The 12,100-nt window shown below is 38.2% G+C and overlaps 3 protein-coding genes and 2 pseudogenes across 4 annotated transcripts; 3 read left to right on the forward strand and 2 right to left on the reverse strand.

The window, feature by feature from the left end:
- Positions 1-114: 114 nt before the first annotated feature.
- On the forward strand, positions 115-2,363 carry LOC106353163 (F-box/LRR-repeat protein At3g59190). Its single transcript, XM_013792863.3, has 4 exons — positions 115-222; positions 352-1,342; positions 1,442-1,582; positions 1,669-2,363. Exons 2-4 carry the CDS (start codon positions 377-379, stop codon positions 2,122-2,124), a joined length of 1,563 nt encoding a protein of 520 aa, XP_013648317.2. The 5' UTR covers positions 115-222; positions 352-376; the 3' UTR covers positions 2,125-2,363.
- Positions 2,364-2,369: 6 nt separating this feature from the next.
- LOC125576210 lies at positions 2,370-4,604 on the forward strand (annotated as a pseudogene).
- Positions 4,605-4,723: 119 nt separating this feature from the next.
- LOC125576211 (F-box/LRR-repeat protein At3g59210-like) lies at positions 4,724-7,039 on the forward strand. Of its 2 annotated transcripts, XM_048735639.1 has the most exons (5): positions 4,724-4,923; positions 5,063-5,988; positions 6,070-6,210; positions 6,309-6,575; positions 6,828-7,039. In XM_048735639.1, the coding sequence occupies exons 2-5, from the start codon at positions 5,080-5,082 to the stop codon at positions 6,855-6,857; spliced, it is 1,347 nt and encodes a 448-aa protein (XP_048591596.1). In that variant the 5' UTR covers positions 4,724-4,923; positions 5,063-5,079; the 3' UTR covers positions 6,858-7,039. The 2 variants fall into 2 exon arrangements, with proteins under 2 accessions (XP_048591596.1, XP_048591595.1); XM_048735638.1 differs by lacking the exon at positions 6,828-7,039 and having other exon boundaries at positions 6,309-6,818.
- LOC125576213 (F-box/LRR-repeat protein At3g59250-like) lies at positions 6,813-8,842 on the reverse strand. Its single transcript, XM_048735641.1, has one exon. It carries the CDS (start codon positions 8,737-8,739, stop codon positions 7,804-7,806), a length of 936 nt encoding a protein of 311 aa, XP_048591598.1. The 5' UTR covers positions 8,740-8,842; the 3' UTR covers positions 6,813-7,803.
- A 213-nt stretch (positions 8,843-9,055) lies between these two features.
- On the reverse strand, positions 9,056-12,040 carry LOC125576212 (annotated as a pseudogene).
- Positions 12,041-12,100: the final 60 nt, after the last annotated feature.

Here is a 12,100-nt window from a genome sequence, read left to right on the forward strand (position 1 = left end):
GACAACAAAGGGATCAGAACTGTGGCCCAATAGCCCAATATAAAGATGAAAGGGATAACCTCAGGCCCACAATTTACAACATATCAAAGCCCAGTTAGAAAAGATCTAATGAACCATCTACGACCAAACAGCGTCGGGACTCAACACGGAGCTCAACTTCACTCTCCGCGACAATGGCATAAACCCTAGTTTCCTTTCCCCCCTTCAAGCATTCAAACCTCTGTAAGTTCCCAGGTTCAAGCTCAATATTTATTGATTCTCAGTTCTCAGATTCTGCATTTGAGCACAACACAAACCACTGCTGTGTGTTTTGTCTAATTTCTTACACAAGCCTCGTATCTTCATCCACAGGTGACAACTCTTTGATTTGTCTCCAATGAGTTCGAAAAAGATGGACACTGGCTCCGAAGACTTGATCAGCAGCCTACCAGACGCGCTTATCTGCCACATCTTATCCTTCCTCTCCACAAAGGATGCAGCTTTGACCTCAGTCCTCTCCAAAAGGTGGAGACATCTTCTCGCTTTCGTAACGAATCTCGATCTCGACAACACCATCTACGACCGTCCTAAAATGGGTAGAAAGAGGAGGCGCCATTTGCGTAAAAGCTTCAAGCTTTTTGTGGAAAGAGTCATGGCCTTACAAGGGAACGCTCCGTTGAACAGATTCTCTCTAAGGTGTAAGATTGCTTGTGTTACATCTCGTGTCAACCGTTGGGTACTCAAAGCGTTGGAGCGTGGTGTAGTTGATCTTGATCTATACATCTCTTCGGAACACGAGTATCCTTTGCCTCCACAGGTGTTGATAAGCAAGACGTTGGTTAAGCTTAAACTAGCTGGTACGGATGAGTTCATCATTGATGTCAGAGAAGTTTCACTTCCAAAGCTCAAGACTTTGCATATGAATGATGTTTCCTTTGCTGATGAGAGTGGTGCTGCGTTTGGGAAGCTAGTGTCTGGTTGTCACGTTCTTGAGGAGCTGGTTATGGTTAAAATGACGTGGGACTTTTGTGGCGCTTGCTCTGTCTCAAACCCAACTCTCAAGAGACTGATAATCTATTGTGAGTACGATGATGAGAATCCGGAGAGTGTGTCTTTGGACACTCCAAGTCTGGTCTACTTAGAATTAACTGATACTGTTGCGGCTAAGTATCCAAAAATGAATCTTGATTCGCTTGTTGAAGCTAGCGTAGGCATTAGGATGACACCTGATCAGGTCTTTCGCGGAAGAGATCTAGTAAACCGACATTACGGCTATAAGCTAAGGAAAGACGTAAGTGCAACAGATTTTCTCATGGGAATAAGTCATGTTAAGATCCTTTACCTATCGTCCCAGGCTCTTGAGGTTAGCATATACCAATCTCATCTATGTGTTCTTAGTTTCTTTGTAAGTTGTAAGAATTAAACATGTGAACCATGTTCTTGTTACTTGTTGTTGTTTCAGGTCCTTACTTTCTGCTGTAAAGTAATACCAGTCTTCAACAACTTGATTCATTTAACCATTGAGACTGACCAAGACGTGGATTGGGAATCATTGCCGAACCTACTCAAGAACTGTCCTAATCTAGAAACCCTTGTTTTCGAAGTACCAACTCAAATCCTTTTACTGCATTTGTTTTCAAACACACTTTAAAGTTCTGAAGAATAACAATTTCCTTGATTGTACTTCAGGGACTCCATTACGGAGACACAAACCAATGTTTTGATGATGGATACCGTTTCAAAGATACAAACGAATGTTTTGTGACGGGTGCGGACAGGTGTGTATGCAAACCTTGGTTAGGCACTCCGAGTTGGCTATCATCAAGTCCTGTGAAGAAGCTGAAGGTGTTGAAGTTTGGAGAGATCACTAATTATAAGGATGACATGGATAAGCAGTTGGATCTGATCAACCACTTCGTGCAAACCATGCCGAATCTTGAAGAAGTGGTGTTATACTATGATACTCCGTTTGACAGTGATCTGGAAATAGTATCAAACGGATTTCAACAGCTTGAGAAGGTAGCCTCAACCAGATGCAAGATCCAAGTAGTCTCTGATAGCATTAGCTTCACAACTACTGTGCACTCTTCTTCTTCTTCATCGACAAGTGGACTCGTCTTCTTTAAGAATACCTTCCCGGTTTGAAGATCATCCTGCTTTATATCGCATACAAGACTAGGGAATAAAAGATCGGTTCTTAGTTCTTAGCCTGGTCTCTGTTCTTTCAGCTGCTCCATAAGTACTTTCTTGTAGTTCATGTTTGATGATATGCGTAAGTTTTTGTAAGGTTTGCTACAATGTCTAGAACTCCATGGAACCTTCTCTCTTATGTTTGTTGTTCAAAAGACTTTTACTTTTATGCTTTGTTTTCTCCATCAGTGTTACTGTTTCAGCTTCTCATAGTATGGGCGCCCCCTACTCTAATCACAATGGTCATACGGTGTCGTTTCGGAGCGGTGCGTACCACTCACCACTTATACGACATCGTTTGTTATTGGAAGCCACCCATCCCGCCACATTGCTGCTCTCTCATTTACAAAGCAACTAAAAAAACCCTACTTTTTCAGTTTCAAGTTCGTCTCTCCGCAAAAACTGGTGATTTTGATGGTCCCCAAGTAAGTTTCTTCTTCTTAGGAGACTGATGAGTAAAAACGACAAGACTTTGTAACTGTTTTTTAATTTGAGAATGTCTTATTTTGATATTGTTTCTTGTAACTGCTTAGGTTGTGAGTTCTGTTCGAAAGAAACAATGGATTCTGCTTCAAGAGATATGTTCAGCGGTCTGCCAGATCCTATCATCTCCCACATCTTGTCTTTCCTTCCGACAAAAGAAGCAGCTTCCGCATCGGTTCTCTCTAAAAGGTGGCGTTTTTTGTTTGCCTCTGCGACAAATCTTGATTTTAAAAGCGATGACAACAGTCCAAGTTTCATGGAGTTCGTTGATATGTTATTGGATCTCCAAGGGACTGCTCCTTTAAACAGATTCTCTCTCCACTTAACTGATTATCCCGATCCAGTTCATGTCACTGTTTGGATATTACATGCGTTGGGACGCGGTGTTTCGGATCTTACTCTACGCCTCCTCTCGGAGTATCCCTTGCCTCATGAGATCTTTGTTAGCAAGACACTGGTTAGGTTGAAACTAGGAGAGGGACATGATGTCACTTTGAGCGCTGATGTTGAAGATGTGTTTCTTCCAAAGCTTAAGATTCTTGATATTGATTCCGTTGTGTTTGAAGAAGAAGGTGTTGGGTTTGCGAGGCTTCTCTCTGGCTGTCCCGTGCTTGAGGAGTTGGTTCTCACGAATATGGGTGGGAAAACTGGGAGTTTTGCTCTGTTTCTGTCACAACCCTCAAGAGGCTAACGATCTTCTTGGATGACTTTGATGAGAATCCAATGAGCGTTGCGTTTGATACTCCAAGCCTTGAGTACTTGAAATATTCTGATAATATTGCGAGAGAGTATCCTAAGGTTAATTTCAGTTCGCTTGTTGAAGCTCATATCGGCCTTCGACTCTCTGAAGATCAAAGTGCAGATGCAGACTTTTCTGAAGAAGATGGTTATTTCTCTGAAGAGTATGAAGAGGAGGAGAAGGAGATGGTTGGTAATGCAACAAATTTTCTTTTGGGATTATGCAATGTTAAGATCTTATATCTATCTGCCAAAACACTTGAGGTTTGTATGTCAATCACATCTTTTCTCTACAACCTTTTTAGTATAGCATTGTTGTTATAATGGCTTCAGCTAGTGATCACAAGTGAGTTGCTTTGTCTATTTGTTGTTGTTGTTTCAGGTATTTACTTTCTGCTGTGAAGCTACACCGGTATTTAACAACCTGATTCAGTTAACGATTGAGAGTAATGATGAAAGTGGATGGGATTCATTGCCAGCTCTTCTACCGAATTGTCCTAATCTAGAAACCCTTATTTTCAAGGTACAAAACAAAAACCAGTAAAGCATCTCTGTTTTTCAGTCACATGAAAACATTAAATCAACTTTGACTTTGAGATGTTCCTTAATGCTTTTATACAGGGTCTTGTCCACAAAAGTACCGATGGATGTGGGAACATGTGCCTTTGTAAACCTCCGAAGAATCCTTCTTGCCTTTCATCTTCTGCTGTGAAGGTGCTAAAGATCATTCTATCTGTAGACATCGATGATGAGGGGATGGAAATGGAGCAGATAATGCATTTTTTGGAGAAAATGCCATGGCTTGAACAGTTGGTAGTTTACTTCAACATATCATATGACTCTTCCGTGTTTGATCTATCCAAGAAGCTTCAGAGTATTCCTAGAATAGCTTCACCAAAGTGCAATATCCAAGTAATCTCACCGAATCTTAGCTTGTCCTCTACTTTGCCTTCTACCTTATCAAAGAAATGGTCTGCTCCTCCAAATGAAGAATACTCCTGGTTTCTCAAGGCTTTGAAGTAAACTCAAAGCAGTTAAGGTTTCCTTTTTCTTATGTCTTTTGTACTCTGCTCAGCATCTTAGTTTACAGACTGGTGTGTTATGCTTTTGTGTACTTTTTGAAACTTAAGAATGCTAAGTTTGTGTTGTGTTAAATCACAAATGTTGTTCCTCAACTCATTACTCGAGTTCTTAGAGCTTCTATAACCTTTTTATTTTGAAAAGTTCCATTATATAAAAGTCAAAACGTTTGAAAGTGACTTCTCAGAGCCGACAAAAATAATGAATTATTAACATTATCTTTAGTTTGTGAAGGAAACAAAACTAATGTCCTTTTAGTTTGTGAATATAAAATTCATATCTAGTCTTGGTAAATTGTGAGGTCATGGTCTGCTTCTTCCATGTTTTACTGTTGACAAGATCCAGAAGTTCTGCAAAATCAAATTCTAATTTTCTTTCTTCTTCCACTACCTTAATGAACCTCGTCTGTCTGATTGAACTTGTAGGGTGACTCTTCTTTTACACTCAGCCCAAGTAAGTTTTCTAGACTCAGCTTTTGATCTTGTGTTCCTACAGGATCTTATAGTTTTGTGGTTCGTGTGTAGAGGAATAGACCTTGAAACTAGTTTGGAGTTTCAGATATTGAACTCCACTTTTTGGATTTATTTTTCAGGTTTGTAAGTGCTGAATATGTCTCCAAGAAACATGGATGATTTACCAGACAATCTTCTTTGCCAAATCTTATCCAACTTGTCTACAAAAGAAGCTGCTGTGACATCACTTCTCTCAAAAAGATGGCGACATCTGTTTGCCCTTGTACCAAATCTTGATTTCGAGAGCTTTTCCTCTCAGCATACGGATCATACGAGTTTTATAGATTTTGTGGATAGAGTGTTGAAGTTACGAGGGGAAGATCATGTTAACAAGTTCTCTCTAAAATGTGGAGATGGTTTTGAGGATGAAGACGTGTATCCTTGGATATCAAACGTGCTGAGACATGGTGTATCAGATCTTGATCTACACGTCTCTTCCTCATTGGTTTATTGGTTGCCTTCAAAGGTTTTTGTGAGTAAGACACTGGTTAGGCTGAAGATGGGACCTGAAGATGGTCCCAAAGTTAAACTGAGAAATGTTTGTCTTCCAAAGCTCAAGACACTGATTCTAGACTCAGTTGTGTTTGTAGAGGGTGAGATAGGGTTTGCAAAGCTTCTGTCTGGTTGTCCTGTGCTTGAGGAACTAAGTTTGCGTAATCTGGAGTGGGGTTATTGGGGTTCATGCTCTGTAGCTTCCAAAATCCTCAAGAGACTAACGCTATGTTGCGCACACTGTGATGACAATCCAAAGAGTGTATCATTTGATACTCCAAATGTTGTCTACTTCAAATATTCTGATAATATTGCGCAGAAGTATCCAAAACTGAACTTTGATTCGCTGGTTGAAGCCAGTATCGATATTCGGATGACAAATGATCAGAAAGCAAATGTCAGATTTGTATCTAATGATGATGAGGAGGAAAGAGAGATGGTTGGTAACGCTACAGAGCTTCTTATGGGAATATGCAATGTGAAGACCCTTTACTTATCTTATGACACTCTTGAGGTATGTCAGTCTAACATTACTTAAGGTTTTTAGTTAGTGATTGGAAATGAACTTATTGATTTTTCTTTTGTTTTGTTTTAGACACTTAACTTTTGCTGTGAAGCAATACCAGCGTTTAGCAACTTGACTCATCTAACAATTGAGAGTAACCAAGAAGTGGGATGGGAATCATTGCCAGAACTTCTCAAGAACTGTCCAAATCTTGAAACTCTTGTCTTCCAAGTAGATGAACTAAACCCTTGAAATGAATCTCTTGGCTCTTTTTACATCAAAGCCTTTTTTGTAAACCATTTTGTATTGATGTTTCTTTAATGTTTTAGGGACTCACTCACAAAGCTACAAGTAGTCCTTCCCTAACACATTGTCCGGTGAAGTTTCTTAAGATATTGAAATTTGGAGAAGCCTGCGATGATGACGATGTGGACATGGTGATGGAGATAGTAATGATCAACCATTTCCTACAGAAGATGTTGAATCTCGAACAGCTCATAGTATACTACAATACATCAATCGAAGATGATCTGGTTGAAGTATCAAGCCAACTTCAGATGCTTCCTGTAGTAGCTTCATCAAAGTGCAAGATCCAAGTAATCTCTCATAACCTCGGCTTATCAATTACTCTGCCCATTTCCTTGTAGATGAAATTTGCATTGATCCTCTAGAAGAACCTTTCTGGTTTCTTGGCTCCTGTACCAGTGGATGTTTCTCTTGGCTACAAGTATATATGTAGTTACTAAAATACCTAAAAATCAAGATTTATTGATTCAACTTTGTTGGTTAGTGTTTTGTGCTTTTGTTGTGAGAAAGTTGGGTTCATGTTTTGCTTTATTTATTTATAGATGTTGTCTTTCAATGGAGAAGAAGCTTGACATGAGACCTAACTATCTAGAGGAGACTGTTATTTAAGTGAAGTGGAGTAGAAACTAGACTGCAGTCTGTTGCGTTTCAAAAATTTCTACTTGTGAGATGCTGCATTTTGTTGATAAGAGTATATTATGTTCACATATTCACACAATAACAATGCAGTGTTTCAGAAAGTTTATTATTAGAAGAGTGATCTGTATAACAAACAAGCCACTCAAACTGAGAACCAAAAAGAAAAGCCAAAGATAATCCAGCAGTCTCAATAAAAAGCACAAATGATCAAACACAAAGTCACAAAAAACTTGAAAGCAAAAGGTAGAAAGAAGAGGAGAGAATCTTGGTTTAGCTGCTGGGGTCACCAAAGATTACTTGGATCTCACAACTTGGTGAAGCTTTTGTGGGAAACCTCTTAAGTTCACTTGACAGTTCAATCACATTATCATCAAACAATGTATCGTAGTATATCATCAGCTGTTCAAGCTGCGGCATTGTCTCTAGGAAGTGCTTGATCAGATCTGTCTCTTTCTCTAGACCAGCATCACCAAATTTCAGAATCTTCAAAACCTTCACTGGACTTGATGATAAGCCAGTAGGAACCTCCCCTGAATACTTGCATAGGCACCCATCAACATCCATACACTTGATTGTAAATGTGTGGCTGAGTCCCTGAATCATAGTAGAAACAACTTAGAAACCTAGTTCTGTCTGTGTTAGAAGATAGCAATAAAGATATATCATTAGTGTTCTTACATCAAACACCAAGGTTTCAAGATTTGGACATTTCTTGAGTAAAGCAGGCAATGATTCCCATCCTGACTTGCGTGACTGAATAGTTAAACCAGTCATGTTGTGGAATACAGGTATATGATCACAGCAGAAAGTAAGAACCTGAAAACAAAAATGTATCTTCTCATCAATATGCAAATAACTAACTAAAAAAATCAGGGTTAGTTACAATACTATACTATATACCTCAAGAGTGTTGGCAGATATGTAAAGGGTCTGAACACTGCGTATTCCCATGAGAAAATCTGTTACATCGCCCACCAAATGTTCATAGCTTGCAAGTTCATGCTGCTCACTTGTCATTGCAAGGTCGATGCTAGCTTCAACAAGTGAATTAAAGTTCACCTTTGGATACTTGCCTGAAACATAATCAGAGTACTCCAAGTAGACAACATTGGGCGTATCAAAAGAAACGCTATCCGGATTTTTATCAAATTCCATACAACAAGATAGGATCAGACTCTTGAGGGTTTTGGAAGAGACAGAACGGTTCCAAAAATCAGAGTAGACATTAATCAGAACCAACTCTTCAAGGACATGACAACCAGAAGTGACCTTTTCAAAGCAATCATCACCTTCACCTAACATGACTTTGTTGACGTAAAGAGTCTTGAGTTTTGGAAGAAACACATCTTCCATATCCATGGGAATAACCTTTTTGGATTCTATCCTCAGCCTCTCCAGTGACTTGCTCATAAAAACCTCTGAAGGGAGAGAAACTCCAACCAGGTTGAAGTGTAAATCAAGATCCGATACACCACGTTCCAACACATTTAGTATCCAGTTTCTGACACAGTCTGATTCAACACCATGTCCACACTTTAAAGAGAAATCGTCTACAGTGGAGTTTCCTTGCAACATCAACACTCTATCCACAAAACGAGTAAAGACTCTTAGAATGTCAGATTCACACGTATCAGGATGAAAACGTATGACCGAGCCATCGAAGTCAAGGTTTGGTCTGTCAGCAAACAGATACCGCCATTTTTTGGAGAGAACTGAAGTCAAAGCAGACTCTTCTGTGGGGAGGAATGACAATATGTGGCTAATCAGAGCTTCTGGTAGATTGCTGATTCTATCCATCTTCTTGGAACTGATCATAGTGACAGATCTCAACAGTTACAACCTACATAGAAAACAACATGACATGATCTTGAATGTGTTATATGAACAAGAACCACAAAAGAAAATGGCTACAGAATTACAAGATCAATAGAAGAGTTGTGGGAACTCACTTGTGTGAGTTTTTAGAGCAGAGACGCCATCATTTTTGTATTTTAAAGAAAACACTGACCACGTTCAAATGTATTTTAAAGAAAATAATGATACGTTACTATTAATAGAAAGATTCAATTTATGATACAAACAAAGGATTATGGAAACGAAAATTATATATAAGTATAATTTACTTTCAACAGCAATCAGTTTCCCATAAATTCAGATTTATTTCCTTTTTTTTTTGTGTTTTGCTGTTGAGATTGATACCAATCTTGGTCAATTCCCTGCATTAATACACGAACTGATGATTTAAAAAAATGCATGCACGCCAAAATAATAATTTAAGAATCAAATCATCCCGTAGAAAGCTTTTCGGTATTATTGATTTTGGAACTGCATTAAAGAGAGACGGAAAATCTTTACATTAACATAGTTTTACTATCATCATAATGTCACTGAAATAATTAACAAAGATTTCTCTGTTGTGTAATGTTTCTGTCTTTCTGATATACAGTACCTACAATGTTTTTGGATGCCCTAAACAATTTTTAACATTATTTATTTTTTATATTTTTTTATCGAATATCATATATATAAACAAGTCACATTTAAATTATATAAACAAAAGGCTTGCTAAAACATAATAAAGAGAAGTCATCTACTAACAAACTACTATATCGGCATGGCTTTTTTTCGTACTTTCAGTTTTATAAGTATTAATGACAATAGTTTTCTGAATCATGCGCAGAAATAATAAAATTTTAAAAACATTTTATTTAGAAAATTATTTTTATATATACTACAATGCATTAATCAAAACTGATGTGGTTGAAGTATCAAGCAACTTCAGATGCTTCCTGCAGTAGCCTCATCCAAGTGCAAGATCCAAGTAATCTCTGTTAGCCTCGGCTTATCAGTTACTCTGCCCATTTCCTTATAGATGGAATTTGCATTGATCCTCTAGAAGAACCTTTCTGGTTTCTTTGCTCCTTTTGGAGTCATGCCTCCTTTATCAGTATGAAGCTATGGATATTTCTCTTGACAAGTATCTGTAGTTACTAAAATACCTAAAACTCAAAATACTAAAATACCTAAAACTCAAAATCAAGATTTATTGATTCAACTTTGTTGGTTAGTGTTTTATGCTTCTGTCTTTCAATGGAGAAGAAGCTTAACATGTGACCAACTTTCTAATAGTAGTCACTGTTATTTGAGTGTTAGTGAAGTGGAGTAGAAGCTAGACCGTAGTCTTGCTCTCAAGCTGTTGCGTTTCAAAAAGTTCTACTTGTGATGCTGCATTTTGTTGATACAGTATATTATGTTCACATATTCACACAATAAAATTGCAATGTTTTGGAAAGTTTATTATTAGAAGAGTGATCTGTATAACAAACCAGCCACTCAAACTAATAACCAAAACAAACAAAAGATAATCCAGCTTTCTCAATCAAAAGCACAAATCATCAAACAAAAATAAATAAATAAACGTGAAAGCAAAAGGCAGAAAGAAGAAGAGAGAATCTTGGTTTAGCTGCTGAGGTTACCAATGATTACTTGGATCTCACAACTTGGTGAAGCTTTCGTAGGAAACCTCTTAAGTTCACTTGACAGCTCAATCACATCATCATCAAACAATGTATCGTAGTATACTATCAGCTGCTCAAGTCGCGGCATTGTCTCAAGGAAGTACTTGATCAGCTCTGTCTCTCTCTCTCTAAACCAGCTTCACCAAATCCCATAATCTGTAAAACCTTCACTGGACTTGATGATAAGCAAGTAGGAACCTCCCCTGAAAACTTGCATAGGCACCCATCAACATCCTAACACTTTACTGTATATGTGTGACTGAGGCCCTGAAACACACTAGCAACAACTTAGTAACATAGTTTTGTCTGTGTTAGAAGATAGCAATAAAGAGATATAATAAGTATTGTTACTTCAAAGACCAGGGTTTCAAGATTTCGACATTTCTTGAGTAAAGCAGGTAATGATTCCCATCCTGACTTTGCATGTCTGAATAGTGAAACTAAACATGTTGTGGAACACAGGTATATGATCACAGCAGAATGTAAGAACCTGAAAACAAAAAAAAAGTATTCTCATCAATACACAGTCACTAACTCAAAAGTTATCAATGTTACAATACTATACCTCAAGAGTGTTGGCAGATACGAAAAGGGTCTGGACACTGCGTATTCCCATGAGAAAATCTGTTACATCGCCCACCGATTGTTCATAGCTTGCACGTTCATGCTGCTCACTTGTCATTGCAAGGTCGACACTAGCTTCAACTAGTGAATCAAATTTCACCTTTGGATACTTGCCCGCTACGAAATCAGAGTACTCCAAGTAGACAACATTGGGTGTATCAAATGAAACACTATGCGGATTTTTATCACAGTCTGTACAAGATAGGATCAGTCTCTTGAGGGTTTTGGAAGAGACAGAACGGTTCCAAAAATCAGAGTAGACATGAATCAGAACTAACTCTTCAAGGACATGACAACCGGAAGTAACCTTTTCAAAGAAATCTCCACCTTTACCTAACATGACTTTGTTGATGTGAAGAGTCTTAACCTTTGGAAGAAACACATCTTCCACATCAATCCCTATAACATTTTCAGATTCTATCCTCAGCCTCTCCAGTGACTTGCTCATAAACACCTTTGAAGGGAGACAAAGGCCAGCTAGGGTATCGTGTAAATAAAGATCCGATACACCACGTGCCAACACATTTAATATCCAAGGTGTGACACAGTCTGGTTCAACACCATGTCCACACTTTAAAGAGAACTTGTTTAGAGTAGTGTTCCCTTGCAACTCCAACACTCTATCCACAAAATAAGTAAAGACTATCAGAATCTGATCTTTTCCCGTTCACATGTTTCAGGATGAAAACGTATGACTGATAAGTCAAGGTTTGGTCTGTAAGCAAACAGGTACCGCCATTTTTTGGAGAGAACTGAAGTTAAAGCAGATTCTTCTGTGGGAAGGAATGACAATATGTGGCTAATCAGAGCTTCTGGTAGATTGCTGATTCTATCCACCTTCTTCGAACTGATCATAGTAACAGATCTCAACAGTTACAACCTACAAAGAAAAAAACATGACATGATCTTGAATGTGTTATATAAAACTGTATCAGAATGTTTCTAAAGAAGCAAATTGCAAGAGATCATTTCCATAATGACTAATGATACGTTAATATTAAGAGAATATTTGACGGATTGATTCCATTTATGAC

Source organism: Brassica napus, chromosome A7, assembly GCF_020379485.1.
Source record: "Brassica napus cultivar Da-Ae chromosome A7, Da-Ae, whole genome shotgun sequence".
NCBI classification, from domain to species: Eukaryota; Viridiplantae; Streptophyta; class Magnoliopsida; order Brassicales; family Brassicaceae; genus Brassica; species Brassica napus.